Raw genomic sequence first — 17,259 nt, forward strand, 5'->3', positions numbered from 1 at the left:
TTGTACCTGGTGGCCAGGAGCAGAATGAGGACAGCTTGTGTGGGCAGAGAAAATAGTGTCAGGAGCAGGTGGTAGAACACTGGTGAAGCTCTGGAGATGCACCAATAAAAAAAAAAAACACATCCTTTCATCTCATATAAGTCCAACACTTTAACCCATAAAGACCCCGAGCTACTTTTATGTCACTTCCTAAATGAAATTTTCTCTATATCTAACCTTTCTGAAGTGATTTATCTCCATTAATTACAATATTATCTTCTGTAATTAACATTTTTTTCGATTAAAAAAGAAAAATTTTCCTATATTTAATTCACTGACCACATTGATGTTCATTAAAGAATAAATTTAAAGGTTATTATATCAGGACATAGAAACAGAACGTGCACTTGAAAACCAGTTCACATCAAAGCTTTGTGCCAGAACCCCCCCCCCCCCCCCCCCCCGCCCATACCTCAATACATAGGCTAATTCTACCAGTTACGTGACAGACCAGTATGTGGAGGACGTGTAGATAAAGCTGTTAGACGGTGAACGTGACCTCCCCTCACCTTATCATTGTTGTTGACTATCTGCTGCCCAACACAACTGAGAAACACTGGTGCACGCCAAAGTTTTTGCACATACACGGACAGACAGATGGACAGACGGATGACCAACTGATGACAAGAAGCGAAAAATGGAGAGAAAGCGACTTTTGAAAGTCAAATCTATCATTAACTGGACATAAACCCACACTTCAAAAAAGGGTTGTACAAAAATAAGAAAGTTATTCTTATTCTTATTTCAAGTCAAATGATCTGCCAGTGCAGTAAGAAAATTCACTTATCAAGTTTTTTTTTTTTAAATAAGAAATTATCTAAGGATTATAGAGTGCAAACATTTTTATTTCAAGAAGAATATACTTGTTTCAAGTCTTCATAGTCAGATTTTTTAAACTGTAGTTGGGCCTATATATGGATATGGGTGTGATTGTGTGAATTGGTGTTTAAGCCACATGTTTATCAAAAGACCAGTCAAAGAAGGAGAAATGTGGACTTGACCTGCCACTTACTGACCGCTGTTTCAACTGTGATTCACAGAACAAGTATGTGCTTTTAGAATAGAATAGAATAGAATAGAATAGAATAGAATAGAATAGAATAGAATAGAATAGAATAGAAGAATAGAACAGAATAGAACAAAACAGAATAGAATAGAATAGAACAGAACAGAACAGAACAGAATAGAATAGAATAGAATAGAATAGAACAGAATGGAACAAAACAGAATAGAATAGAACAAAACACAATAGAACAGAATAGAACAGAACAAAAGAACAAAAAGAATAGAATAGAATAGAACAGAACAGAATAGAATAAAATAGAATAGAACACAATAGAATAGTAGAATAGAAAAGAATGGAATAGAACATAATAGAACAAAACAGAATAGAATAGAATAGAATAGAACAGAACAGAACAGAACAAAAAAGAACCAAAGAACAAAAAGAATAGAATAGAATAGAATAGAACAAAACAGAATAGAACAGAACAGAATAGAATAAAACAGAATAGAATAAAATAGAACAGAACAGACTAGAACAGAATAGAGCAGAATAGAACAAAACAGAATAGAATAAAATAGAATAGAACACAATAGAATAGAATAGAATAGAATAGAACAGAATAGAATAGAATAGAATAGAACAAAACAGAATAGAATAAAATGGAATAGAATAGAATAGAATAGAATAGAACAGAACAGAATAGAATAGAATAGGCTATGTTATCATTACACCAGTTGTTCAATAAATCACAGGTGGTCTCTACCGGCGACAGTGCATTTACATCTAAATAACAAGACAATAAGATACTGACATTTATGAAAAATATATCAAAGATAAAATAATGTGTAATCGAAATATGTGCAAATTACAGATATACTGTATGAAAGCGTAAAATTAAAAAATATATATATAAAAGTAGTATAAAAATGTGCAAATCTAACAGTATAAACAGTGTGTTTTATTCTGCTTTTCCTCCAACACACTCCCAAACCTTCTTTTCTGACTCTCCGTAGAAGTTCCTGTATTTCCTCCCGCTCACGTAGACGCTGATGTCATCACTTAACACTAGCACCACTCGGGCTGTCTCCTCAGAGGACATTCCTGTGTGAGCCCTCAGCCTGAATTTAGTTTTACCTAAATCATATCCTTCGCATTTGGAAATAACACATATTTACTTCCACTCAGACATTCTCAAGAGTAGCTAAGTAACACTTTCACACCAGAAAAAAAAAAAAAAAAAAAAAAAGGGAAGAATAGAAGGGCTAGTTTTACCCTTTAAGAAAACATTGACTCAGCCTCTGTCATCACTAGAATCGTAACACATCCCATCATCATCGCTCTCCGGCTGAGGCATCACCCCCCCCCGCTGTAAACACTCTCCATCCTTTAAGACACTGGGTTTCGTCCACCTCGACTTCCTTCATTACGTGATGCATTTGTGCGTCTCCTTTCGGCGGAAAATATTTGCTGTTTATAGCTTGCGTGTGCACGTGTGGGGTGAATTGTTGGGGATAATAATGCCTGATGAATGAGTAGTCTGGTTTGCTGACAAAGGGTCCCATTAACATGTACCGCTTGGCTCCCCCTCGCAATCCGTCACACACCACATAAACACACACATACACACAGAATGGAGGTAATCAATGGGATGATTTAATAGCATCTGTTCTATGTCCGCAGGGAGGGAAAAGCATTTGTAGCGAGGTTTAGCTATGGAGGCTTTTGGGTTCGATGGTTGAATGGAGGATTTCATACCCAATCATACTCATTTGAGTCAAAATACTACTTGACATTCAGCCAAATAGGTTAAAAATCCGCTTTTTGTGCATTTTCGGTTTTAGCAAAGGTCAAGAAGAGTTTAAAATTTGAGGAAATCCTGATTTTTAACCTCTTGCTAAAAATGATTAAGGTTAATTCCACTCTCTTTTCTGCTTAGGCTACATTTAGATGCAGCAATTGGACAATTAACAGGCATGAAAAGTGGAAAAGTGTGACTGCAAGTAAATGTAAAAGGAAGAAAAGTGCCTCGATATGTGTTCACTAATGGCCTAAAGCATTTTAAATAGATTTAACTGAGCTAATAAGTAGATTTATCTCTACATGGGCTGTTTTTCTTTGCTAATGCCCTATTAGCATGTTGTTGGTTTTTTTTGCAGAAAAGTAAGCAAAAAATAAAAAATAAAAAAAATTGCATGTGACTATTATTACCCATCAACCTCTGATAACATAGACTACATTTAGCTGCAGCGATTAGACAATTAATAGGCATGAAAACTGTAAAACGGTAACTGCAAATAAATGTAAAAAGGAAGGAAAGTGCTTCAATATGTGTTCACAAATGGACTAAAGCATTTTAAATAGATTTAACTGAGCTAATAAGTAGATCTATCTCTATATGGGCTGTTTTTCTTTGCTAATGCCCTATTAGCATGTTTTTTTCTTTTCTTTTTTTTTTTGGCAGAAAAGTAAGCAAAAAATAAATAAACAAATAAATGCACAGGACTATTATTACCCATCAACCTCTGGTAACATAGACTACATTTAGCTGCAGCGATTAGACAGTTAACAGGGATGAAAACTGTAAAACTGTAACTGCAAGTAAATGTAAAAGGAAGGAAAGTGCTTCAATATGTGTTCACAAATGGACTAAAGCATTTTAAATAGATTTAACTGAGCTAATAAGTAGATTTATCTCTAAATGGGCTGTTTTTCTTTGCTAATGCCCTATTAGCATGTTTGTTTGTTTGTTTTTTTGCAGAAAAGTAAGCAAAAAAAAAAAGTAATAATAATAATAATTGCATGGGACTATTATTACCCATCAACCTCTGGTAACATAGACTACATTTACCTGCAGCAAATGGACAATTAACAGGCATGAAAACTGTAAAACTGTAACTGCAAGTAATATAAAAGGAATAAAACTGCATTCACAAATGGACTAAAGCATTTTAAATAGTTTTAACTGTGCTATTAAGCAGATTTATCTCTATATGGGCTATTTTTCTTTGCTAATGCCCTATTAGCATGGGACTACAGAAGTATAAAGTGGACGTTCTGTCATTTGGAAAGGTACTTTCATTTTTATTTTTTATTTTTTTTATCTTGCAGAAAAGTTAGCAAAAAAAAAAAAATTACCCATCAACCTCTGGTAACATAGACTACATTTAGCTGCACCGATTAGACAGTTAATAGGCATGAAAACTGTAAAACTGTAACTGCAAATAAATGTAAAAGGAAGGAAAGTGCTTCAATATGTGTTCACAAATGGACTAAAGCATTTTAAATAGATTTAACTGAGCTAATAAGTAGATTTATCTCTATATGGGCTGTTTTTATTTGCTAATGCCCTATTAGCATGTTTTGTTTTGGGTTTTTTTGGCAGAAAAGTAAGCAAAAATAAATAAATAAATAAATAAATAAATGCATGGGACTATTATTACCCATCAACCTCTGGTAACATTGACTACATTTAGCTGCAGCAAATTGACAATTAACAGGCATGAAAACTGTAAAACTGTAACTGCAAGTAAATATATATTGAGAGGTTTCAAGCTTTTCTATGTGTAAAGTGTCATGAGGAAACTTTTGTTATGATTTGGCAATGTGTAAATAAAAGCTGATTAATTGATTGATTGATAAAAGAAAGAAAACTGCCTCAATCTGTGTTCACAAAAGGACTAAAGCATTTAAAATACTTTGAACTGTGCAATTAAGTAGATTTATCTCTATATGGGCTGTTTTTCTTTGCTAACGCCCTATTAGCATGGGGCTACAGAAGTATAACATGTGGCCCTCCTGTCATTTGGAAACGTACACTCATTTTTGTTTCTCTAGCAGAAAAGTAAGCAAAAAACAAAACCAAAAAAATGCATGGGACTATTATTACCCTTCATCCTCAGGTAATCCCATGCAAATCAGCCATGATATGTGCAAAGACGGATGGATGAAAAGCATGGCAGCTACAGTAAAGAACATTTTTCTATCTTTCAACAATTATCTGTATCTAGTGAACCATCCCTTGACCTCAGAATCGAGGAATAATGTCAGTAAAATTGAGTTAAATACCAATTTTAGCTCTGTTTCCAGGAGGCTTGTATAACCTGTGGACCTCTGGTGATATGGAAATGAACTTCCTACATTTGTGATTGACAAAGTGTGTTTTTTCCTCAAATTTACTGACATTATTCCTGAATTCTTATATCAAGGGCTTTTTCACTACATACAGGTGAAGTGTTGAAAGACAGAAAAATATTCCTTTCTCTACTGTATGTGTCGTCATGGCATCCCTCTCATTATGTTGTGAGGTTTTACTTTTCGGAGGGATTTAAATTTGCACTGTCAACCAACATAAGTGTTGATCCAGACCCCTGCTCACATCCACATTATCTCTTTGAACATCATTCCTTACATTAGTACAGTGTTTGTCAAAGTGTGGGGCAGGCCCCCTGGGGGGGGGGGGGGGGGGGGGGCGTGAATGCGTGCCAGGGGGGTCATGGAATCTCTCTTGGGTGGGTGTTTTTTTTTTTTTTTCTCCTTCAGGTTAGAACATGTAGCAGGTGAAACTAATATTTTAGTGTTGGAGCACCCCGGACTCATTTTAGGGACGTCCACCAAACCAGTCTACTGCCATGGTGATCTGTCACTAGACTAGACAAAGAGTTTAGGTTTGGAGAATGGACAAGGACTGGACTGGAAAAGAAAAATGTGTAATTTTTCTGTTTTTGCACAGTTTGTGCAGTTTGCACTTTAATGTTCTGAGATGTGCAATGGAAATGGGCTCATTGCAGCCACTGATATTGTTAAAATGTTCATCTTTATTACCAAAATTTTTTTGTTGTTCTAAAAAAAGTGACTTTATTGTCACAGTTGTAAGATAATTGCGCATTGCCAATTTTTATTTGGAAAAATATTGTCTCTGAGCAGTCTGGTTGAGTTTATTTGTATCGTTCAAGTAAAAATCTAAGTTATTTTTAATTTGAACAACAAATTATTCAAGGAAAAGCAAAAAGTGTTGTTACAATATTGTAACAACAAGGTGGTAGAGCGGGTTGTCCAATAACCGAAGGGTTGGCGGTTCGAATCCCGCTCTGTCCTAGTCAGTCCGTTGTGTCCTTGGGCAAGACACTTCACCCTCCTTGCCTCCAGTGCCACCCACACTGGTGTATGAATGTTTGGTGGTGGTCAGAGGGGCCGTAGGCGCAAAATGCCAGCCACGCTTCTGTCAGTCTGTCCCAGGGCAGCTGTGGCTACAAAATGTAGTTTACCACCACCAGAGTGTGAATGTGAGAGCAAATGAATAATGGGTCAATAATGTAAAGCACTTTGGGTGTCTAGAAAGGCGCTATATAAATCCAATCCATTATTATTATTATTATTGATGATTCTTTCATTAAAAGTTATAATTGCACCACTGTGACAATGTTGCTGGGGTTGGGGGAGGGGCTGGAGATTTTTCATCCTCCAAAGGGGGGCCCGACAGAAAAAGACTGAGAACCACTGCATTAGTACCATTACTTCATGGTACCGAACAAAGCAGGTCCACTCACTGTTCATGCAGAGGTGGACCTTGTAGACCCTGAAGACCACATTGGACCTGAGATTGTCGACTCACTGTAACTGTTGCTGTCAGTGTCTTGTAATGTGTGCGGAAAAGACCAAAAATAGTCACTTGCCCAATAAAGGGTTAAGAGTTAATACCCATGCTATATCATGATATAATCTTCCTGAATTCACTCCGACAACACTTTCAATAGTTTGATTTATCACCAGTGGTGCACGCCAAATCCCCAGCTAGGAAATTAGCAAATAAATGTACGGTTGAAATAACAAATGTTTTACTCTACAAATTACAGACATGGGAGATTTGCTCAGGCTTAAGACCAGATACAACCTCCACAATTAGTACAAATTACCACAGGTCACCAGGTTATACCAGTCCTGTGCAAATAGGGCTTAAGAGGATAAAACAATTAGTCAATGGTTTTATCTTTGTGTTAGGATACAAGTAACTCCTGCTTCCTAAATGTCTCCAGGGCTTTGTAAAACCCAGTTAAGACCAAGGATTCACGACAAAATGAATCTTTGCAGGTAGAGTTTGCAGTGAATTGGACCATCACCGGCAGTTCAGCTCATCCAAAGTCTCATGGTTTGTGATTTTCTACCGCGATGGTACTCAAGCACTTATCGCATTCACACATTAAACAGTCACTGGGAGGAACTTGGGGTTTGGTGTCTCACGCAAAGACCATCTGACATACAGGCAGGGGGTGGGGGGTGGGGGGTCAGGGGTTGAAAACACCATCCTTCTGGTTTGTGGATGCTTTCCTGAGTGACAGCTGCCCACATCAGGAGTGGACAGTTATAGAATGGTGCACTAAAGGTTATTTTTTTATTAAACAGTAATACACTATATGGACAAAAGTATTGGGACACATTGAATTCAAGTGTTTCTTTTCTAACAGGGGTCTGGGAAACAAAACAATAATAATAATAATAATAATAATAATAATAATAATAATAATAATAATAATGGGGACTGCAGATGAAAATTAGCACTGACGCTAACTAGCATATTCACATGTTTATACTGAAATGGAATGTATAAATGTGTTCATTAATGTGCACTGTCCCACCTAAATAAAGATATATCATTATAATATAGTTTTATAATAGGATAAATATCATTGCACTGGTTAGTTTTGTATAAATTTGTATCTTTTCTTCCAAAATGCCTCAGATAGTTTTTACTTAATTTCTCTTAACATTGTTTTCTTCTTCTTTTTTTTAATCTATGACTATGATTTTAAATGTTCCACCTCAAAATTTCTAAAGCATTTTCCATGCTCTGGCTAAACTTTAAGGAAATATTAATGTTTTTAAACTATATGGACAAAAGTATTGGGACACATCATGTCTACAGCTTTAAGATGTCCTGTTCATGATGATTTGAGATAAAATCATTAGTATTTCCTAAAAGTTTAATGGGAGATTTTTCTTCCTAAGTGAGATGTGAAGAAAGTTATGGTAGAAAATTATTATGTAGAGTCAAAGCATGAAAAATATTTTTTGAAATTTGGAGCATTTAAAATCATAGTCGTGGATAAAAGGAAACAACTAAATCAATGTTGAGAGAAATTAAGTCAAAACCATCTCTGAGGCATTTTGGAAACAAAGATGACAATTTAAACAAAACTAACCAATGCAATTATATTTATCAAAATATAAAACTATACTATGACATTTTTTATTGTTGTTTTGTATCCCAGACCCCTGTTAGAAAAGAAACACCTGAATTCAACGTGTCCACATACTTTTGTTCATATAGTGTATTTTGGAGCTGCCATGGCTTAGATGGTTGGAGTCGGCTTGTGACCGAAGGGTCATTAGTTCAATTCCCTGGACTGGTGGAGAGCTGTTGGCTGCTGTACCCTTGAGCAAGGCACTTAGCACATTTGCTCCCCAGGTGCCTGATATGGCATATGTGTGATTCTGTTGGAAAAGAAACACCTGAATTCAATGTGTCCCAATACTTTTGTCTATATAGTGAATCGACTGTTACATTGGTAAAATCCTGTCTTGATGCCTCAGGTGATTAAAACTCCTCTGCACTGATAACAGACAGGACAGATTCTTGACCCTTTTATAACCCACGCCAAGGAAGTTTTGTTTTCATCGGGGTTTGTCTGTTTGTTTTTTTGTTTGTTTGTTTGTCTGTTAGCAAGATTACTCAAAAAGTTATGGAAGGATTTTGATGAAATTTTCAGGAAATGTTGATACTGGCCCAAGGAACAAATGATTAAATTTTGTTGGTGATTGGAGGGGGGGGACTGATCTGCCTTGGCGGAGGTCTGCGCCAAGGTTATTATTATGAACGAAAACTAACGAAATGACGAAGACTAGAATTGAAAAAAACATTTTCGTTAACTGAAATAAATAAAAACTTTAATTAAAAAAAAAAAAACTACCTGAAACTGTATTGTGTGTTTACAAAACTAACTAAAACGGATAAAAATTATGGATAAAATTCCCTTCGTTTTCGTCTTTGTCAATGTCGAATTGATACAAAATCGATTTATTTCGCTCGGGCAATTTTAGCTAGCGGCACCATACGACACTTCACGGTCCGTCACTTCTCGTCACTTGTGGTTTAGAGTCAGTTTCTCGTCTGAACTCTACCTGGAAACATGGAGACTAAAGTTGGGAGAAAGCAGCAGAGTCCTGTACGGGATTTATTTGAATATGACGGAAAAGAAGATAAAAGATATGAAAAAACTAAAACTAAACTAAAACTAAGCATTTAGGAGAAAATGGAAACTAATAAAAACTAGCAAACCTGCTCTAAAAACTAATTAAAACTAACTGAATTAGAGAAAAAAAAGCCAAAACTAAGTAAAACTAAACTATAATGAAAAATCCAAAACCATTATAACCTCGGTCTGCGCTCTCCAAGTGCTTTTCTAGTTATTATTTATTTAATTTTTTTCGCAGCTATAGCATGAAACTCACTGACTGTATCACTGTCATCATTCATATTTTACATCACTAGAAACTATTTCCAGCTCAAAAACACATTCAAACCCTGCAGTTAGATGACATATACAGGGTGAGTCAGAAAAAACGCTTTCCATTTAAAGAAATTGTACTGCTAAAACGGAAACACTGATTTTTCTTTTGACCATACAGTCATATTGATGTGGTTATTGAGCATGTCTGGTGATGTAGTCATAGATTTATTGCATTGCATAAGAGAGAGAAGGTCCATTGTTGATTGGGCACTGAAATACCTGCCAACACAATGTATGCCACAGTGAACAAACTTGAAATTGACAACAATTACAGGAGTCGGGGCTTTGCTTTCACACTTAGGACATAGGCCTACATGACAGTGCCCAGGGAGTTTTCATCATGGCAAGACCACAGCGATTGCAGGTATTATTTCCTCATCGAGTTGTCTGTGTGGGTCAGGAGAGAGAGTGGCCACCTAGATTCCCGGACTTGACCCCCCTTGATTTTTTCTTGTGGGGGTATCTTAAAAACCGTGTGTATCAGACTGTTCCACAAACTCTTCAGGAACTCCGAAATCGCATCACGGCTGAAATCCAAGCCCTACGACGAACACGAATGGCGAGAAGAGCTGTGTTAGAGATGCGACAACGAGCACAGATTTGCATCAATCTGAATGGTAGCCAGGTTGAAGGTCGTGCCGGACGACTTCGTTGAGACAAAACATTTGATGGCGAGTAAACATGCTGTAATGGTTGACAATTTCAATTTCATTCACGGTGGCATAAACTGTGTTGGCAGATATTTCGGTGCACAATAAACAATGGACATTCCCTCTGTTATGCTATGCCATAAATCAATGATTCAATCGCCAGACATGCTCAATAACCACATCAATATGACTGTATAATCAAAAGAAAAATAAGCATTTCCATTTCAGTGGTACAATTTCTTTAAATGAAAAGAGTGTTTTTTCTGACTCACCCTGTATAGAACGATGCACCGATGCAGAGTTAAGTAGGTTTTCATCTCATCTTCAGGCTTTAGACAAGAAGAAAAAAAAAAAAAAATCAGCATTTATCTAACATTAGGATCTTCGCTTCATTTTGTACTCGTCCACTTGTGGGATCAGAAGTTCACCGCGTAACCTCCAAGTGTCACGGTGTCGGTAATAAGTGGGTGGTTATCCATCAGGCGAGGACGTGAAAGATGTTTGAATGCAGCACTCAGAAGTAAACACCACCACTTTCCTGGAAATCTCACATCAAGTGGCCGATGCTCATCACAGAAGCAGTAGGAAGGATGCTTTTCCCCTGTATGTGACATATATATACGCACATATGCAGTCCACAGTGAACCCTTCTGCTGTATGGGAGGGTGTCCTGCCTTTGTAGAGCTTATTTATGACAGGGCTTACACTGTGCCAGGGAGGCTAACATTAGAGCGTGTGTATTGACCTGCAGTATTGACTTTCCTGCTACTGTTGTAGTTTCCATTAGCTGAGCTGTACGCTGGTGATTTTAGGCCGTTTTATAAAAAGACAACACTCTATCAGTTTCATTTTCAGTTTGTAGATTAACCCTTTCATGCACAAATTATGAGAACCTTAATCAAAATTTTTTCCTGAGTGTTTTTATTCCTCTTTAGGTGTGAAAAAAACAATGCGATTGAAAATTTTCTTCCGAAAAATAAGAAAAGAAAAAAAATTAAAATATTTTTTAAAAAAAATTAAAAATACATTAAAAAAAATAATGAAAAAAAAATTCTTATGAACCTATTTTTCATGAAGTTGCAAAAATGTCCACTCAGCTGGACACCACACGTTAAATTTTTGACTCACAGAAACATGTATTTACTGATAAATTGTGCAAAAACTATGGGGAGGGCTTGTGATTCTGGGGGTTTATGCTCAGGAGAGATCTACATAATGTTACCAATTCATGTCAGAAAAGATATGTAGTATCTTAAAACTTTAATAAAGATATATGTAAAAAAACAAAAACAAAAAAAAAAAACGAAAAGAACAACAAAATCCATGAATATACAAGAGAACAGCTGTAGAATAGCTGTCCACTGTAGTGACCAGTATGCATGAAAGGGTTAATGCCATTTAAGGCTACAGGTCAGTGGTTCCTGACCTTTTTTGGCTTGTATTTTATATTTGGAGTTTTTTATTTTATTTTGATATATATCACTGAAAGGAAAGACACGCTGTTGATGCCGGCACCCCCCACCCCCCCTTCCATAACTATGTGATTAATCGTGATTAATCACAGAAATCCAAGTGATTAATTGCGATTAAAAATTTTAATCGCTGCCCAGCATAAATATTCATATACACACATAAATGCACACACACATATACATAAACACATACACATTCTTTCCAGGCTATATATATGAAAGGTAGAGAATACAGTATTCAATACAATGGAAGCTGGGTAGAAAAAATAAAATAAAAAAATAATTTTATACAAATGCTCTTGTCATTCTAGTAGATATATTCAAGTTTAGTTTATTTTGAATATGCAACAAGACAAAGTAATCTTACTTAGTACTTAGAAATAAAACAGGAGTAAGAAGTCGTGAAAAAAAAAAACAAAAAAAAAACAAAGCTTATACATATACATGACTTCACTTGCACATTCAAAAAGGAGTGGTCTATCCTTTAGCTTCCTATCAGCAGAATATATGAAAAGATCTTTTGTAAGTAATTAACCTCACTTATCCTCCTCACATACACATACATACACACCCATATCGACATACCCAAAAAGTAAATAAATAAATAAGTACATACATACATACATACACACTTACATAAATCCTTGAAGGCAACACACATTAATACAAAATAAAGTAAACATTAAAACAAATTAAAAAACAACAGCAATCAAGCAAAACATAATCAACAAATACACCAAAAAACAAGGGACAAACAAAATAAGACAAGACAGAGTATTAATGTGACAAAAGTATTAGTAAGCAAATATATTAGTAAGTAATAAGTAAATTTTAAAAATGTAATGATTTTCGTTTTCTCTTTCTAATTACAAAAAAGAAAGTTACCAGCTGACAGGAATGGAAAAACAGACCAAAAACACTTGTGTTTTTTTTTTCATTTTCTGAAACCGGATGTTTTCATTTTCAAGAAAAGAACGCTAATGCCACTGAGGTCACAAAGATTCTTACAAACGAAGGGTTTGTAGGAATCTTTCAGTTCGTACAATGTCCAGGTTTCATACAGATCCATCGTTCGTAAGAATCTTCGTGACCTAGGCAATTCGACTTGTCAATCAAGCACAGTACCTAGCTCCAACTAATCCCCTATTTATCAAATTAAATACTCCAAAACTACATGATCTGGTTGACCTCAATACTCTTATTATAATGTATAAAGCCCATGAACATATGCCCCCCTACAGTCTACAGAAGATGTTTGAGCCCAGGCAAAGTAATTATAATTTAAGAGGAACTGAAATGTACAAGAAAATTAAGTGTAGAACAAACAGAAAAAGCCAGTGTATCTCTGTTAGAGGGGTACGTCTGTGGAATAATCTGGAGCAAAACTTAAAAATGTCTTCTTCAATCTGTGCATTTAAAAGGATGTATAAATCCCCTATAACAACAAAATACAGAACATTAGAAGTATGCATAAAATATTGTAGTTAATTGGTTATCATGATAGGAAGATACTATCATATTTATTGATCATTGTATTTGGAGTAAATATTTGAGGTGGATATGTATATTATAGTTTCTATTGAAAACGGTTGATTATTGCGAATCTGATTGTGTATGAGGTGACTAAAAAAAAAGTGTATATGAATGGTTTTTATGGATGTTTTGTGTTATTGTAAAAAATATACAGAGGAAAATGAGTGTTAACAAAGCAAAGGAGGTGGATCTAGTTTGAGTATTAGATTGTAAAAAGGGGGTGGGAGTCAATAAGTTATACTTCTTCCCACTCCTTTTCGAGCGCAAAAAAATTGTATTTATTTATTTGTTTTGACCATGTTGTATGATTCTTTGTTATCTGATGATCCTATGTGCTCGAAATAAACTACTACTACTACTATTACTAGGCATTAGTGCTCCTTCCTTGAAAATGACAACATCCGGTCTCAGAAAATGAAAAAAAAACAAGCGATTTTGGTCCGTTTTTCCATTTCTGTCAAGTAGTAACATTCTTTTTTATTACAAAGAGAAAAAGAAAATCAATCCGTTTTTTAAATTTCATTTATCTGTTCTGACACTGAAAAAGAAAAATGCCTTGAAATTCAAATGTCAAATCTTCTATTGTAAAACAGAAATCAATTAACCACTAGTTTTTCTTTTGTTTTTGAAAAGAAAATCCAATTATTTAAAGATACACAGACCATGAAACCCAAAATTTGGTCCATTTGCTTATTTCCAATTTTTAATATGTGCGTACAGTCAAAAGAATGAAAAGCAACTTGTTTTTTGATTTGTACATGAATAATGAAATAACGAGTATCATTTTTCGTTTTCTGATTATGGATTCTCAGTTGAATTTGAAAAGAATGAATGACACACAGATTCATTTGTACCATATCACTGCATGTGTGTGTGTTTCTGAGACTCACATTTTCTGTCACTCTTTCCTCTTTAGAGTATCTTGCTGCCCTTTTAGACACATTTCTATGTCATATTCCTTTTGTGCTCCCTCAAATCGGTCTTGTTGGCAGAAGTTCTTGCCCCCAAAGAACCTGTGAGAAGAAAATGCAACTAAAAAAATCTCCTGTGCTTTTAACTTTAACGACAATGGAGCCTCTGTCTGTTGTGGAGGTTTCGTTGAATCTCCCCAAACCACAGCCTTGTCATGCTTCAGGGTAGAAACGGAGATAGAGCGTTTTTTTTTTTTTGTTTTTTTTTTCATGTACTTTGATAGAAACTCTTCAAATCAGGAGCGTTTGATGTAAAATGCATTATCGACTCATGTTTCTAACCTTCTTTTCTTTCTGCTGTTTGTCTCGTTACAGTTCCGCAGATGAGAAATTTCGCTGGAACAATCAAGGTAATATTTCCTGTGAAATGACCCGCTACATTTGGGCTGTTGTTGTGTTGTTTACATCCCAGCTCTGCACACTGATGACGGTACACTGTAAAATATAAGGTGTTGTTTCAACTTAAAAATATGAGTGAAAGGGCTGCCTTAAATATGAACATACAGTCATGGAAAAAATTCTTAGACCATCCAAAGTCATCAAAAACAATGGTTATGCAATCAAGTACTAACTCCTGTGTGTATCATGTGACTAAAACAGACGGAAAAGAAAATGCCTAAAAGCACTGTGCCACAGATATTGATGTACGAACTGAAGTGATTTTGGTTATTAATAATAATAATAATAATAATAATAATAATAATAATAATAATAATAATTATTATTATTATTATTATTATTATTATTATTATTATTATTATTATTATTATAACAGTTCAGCTGCAGCAATTTCAGTAAAAAAAACACAAAAAAAACAAAGTTCTAAATCTTTTTTGTTCACATAATTTTAAACAATGGAAGTTATAATAATAATAATAATAATAATAATAATAATTATTATTATTATTATTATTATTATCATTATTATTATTATAACAGTTCAGCTGCAGCAATTTCAGTTAAAAAAAACAAAAAAACAAAGTTCTAAATCTTTTTTGTTCACATAATTTTAAACAATGGAAGCTATAATAATAATAATAATAATAATAATAATAATAATAATAATAATAATAATAATACATTGTTTTTATATAGCACCTTTCTAAGTACTCAAAGATGATGAAATAAATGATATAATGATGAAAATTGTTACGTTTTTTTTTTAAGAAAAATACCAAACAAATTTTAAACAAATTATTAGGTGATGAAATGATGTCAAATTGTTTGGGACACCATGTATGTTAGCACAACAATTCTATTTTACAGTATAGTTTTTTTTTTTTTTTTTTTTTGTAGAATTCAGTCTCTTGTGATTAAAAACCTCAATCTCTGTAGCCAGGACCTGCTGACATGGGACTAAAGGTCACGTAACATTTACAAATATTCTCAGCATTTAGTTTAACCTGATGGGAGAGCCAGATGGGAAGTGTTTTCCATAAAGGACAACGAGAATCAATGAGTGCCAGGCCTTTAGACCATTTGAAAGTCAAATGAAGACACCTCAACTGGCTTTTGACAGCGTTTTGGTCGGCCTTATGAAAAACACCACCCATGCATGACACTTAGGTCTCCCTCTCTTTCTCCCTCTCCTTCTTTGTCAGTCATGAGAGTTGAAAGTAGATTGATTATCCCAGTGCAGGGTTGGTGACCTCTTCCAACAAAGAGAGGGGACCAACAAAAAAAAAAAAAAAAAAAGAAAAGAAGAACAGAGCCCAAAGGTTTTACGGCCAAAAATGCCTGCACTGTAAAAAAGTATTTTGGGGGGGTTGGTAAATGCAAACTATGGACATCAGTTACATTTTAATCAACAGTAATAATTGCCAGTAAAATCTATTGTCACTGGTTCAATTCTACATCCACTACCTATTTGTTAACAGTAACAAATACTACTTAAAATAATATAATAAAATCTACCCCATAATATTGTGACGTGTTGGAGGAGCAGCTGGGGGGAGTTTCCCAGCATGCATTAGGACAAACTAGTTGGGACAGTTTTTATGTGTTTTACAGCAGGGGTCTCAAACTCCTTTTCTTTCAGGGGCCATATTCAGCGTGATTTGATCTCCAGTGGGCCGGACCAGTAAAATAATACCATAATAACCTATAAATAATTACAACTCCAAATTTTTTGTCTTTGTTTTAGTGCAAAAAAAACCCCCATTAAATTATGAAAATACTTACTTTTATGAACTATCCAAACAAAAAAATGTGAATAACCTGAAAAAACTGAAATTTCATTTCAAAAGTAAGTACAATTTTAACAATATTATGCCTCAACTTATCATTTCTACATGTGCATTCTGGATCGGATCTACAAAGACACTAAACACTTAGTAACAGACAGAAAAGAGTTAAAATTGTGCTTAGTTTTCTTAATTTTCAGTGTCTGATTTCAGGTTGTTCATATTTGTTCAGGTTTTTCACATTTTATTGTTACAGGATAGTTTATAAATGTTCATATTTTCATAATTTAATTTTTTTTTTGCACTAAAACAAAGACAAAAATTTGAAGTTGTCATTATTAATAGGCATAGTGTAATATTTTTTTTCACATCAAACCCAGAAGAAAATATGGAGTCATTATTTTTTGTAGGTTATTATGTTATTATTTTACTGTAGCTCATCTTGGTGTGTATGTGGAAGCTGAACTAAAATGCCTTGACTGTGGAATTTTTGCACTTTGCAAATTCATCCCACGGGCCGGATTAGAACCTTTGGCGGGCCACATTTGGTCCCCAGGACAGATGTTTGAGACCCCTGTTTTACAGTCTTCGGAGTTGATAAGAAGTGTTGTTCTTTTTATATAGCAGAGTCATGGTGTGTTTTACACTTCTTGTTAGTTTTTTTGTTGAATGAATATTTCTATTGAGTTGCATATTCTTGTACCATGACCTAAGTTGCTCCTTTGTTTCATGACCCTCTGTAATGGTGTTTTAAACAGAGGTAGTAAAACTATAGCTAAAGAGTGAAGTGATCATTTCTGATTCTTCATATATTTGCTCGGGTTAAAGGTTCAGTGATGAA

The 17,259-nt window shown here is 34.7% G+C and overlaps 1 protein-coding gene across 1 annotated transcript in view; it reads left to right on the forward strand.

The window, feature by feature from the left end:
• The window catches only part of ctnnd2b (catenin (cadherin-associated protein), delta 2b), a 595,920-nt gene that overhangs the window by 252,536 nt on the left and 326,125 nt on the right, over positions 1-17,259 (forward strand). The window contains exon 4 of the mRNA XM_030159817.1: positions 14,551-14,585. Coding sequence (XP_030015677.1) covers positions 14,551-14,585 — 35 coding nt within the window. The remainder of the gene's footprint in view (positions 1-14,550; positions 14,586-17,259) is intronic.

The sequence above is a fragment of the Sphaeramia orbicularis genome, chromosome 17 (genome assembly GCF_902148855.1).
Source record: "Sphaeramia orbicularis chromosome 17, fSphaOr1.1, whole genome shotgun sequence".
NCBI classification, from domain to species: domain Eukaryota; kingdom Metazoa; phylum Chordata; class Actinopteri; order Kurtiformes; family Apogonidae; genus Sphaeramia; species Sphaeramia orbicularis.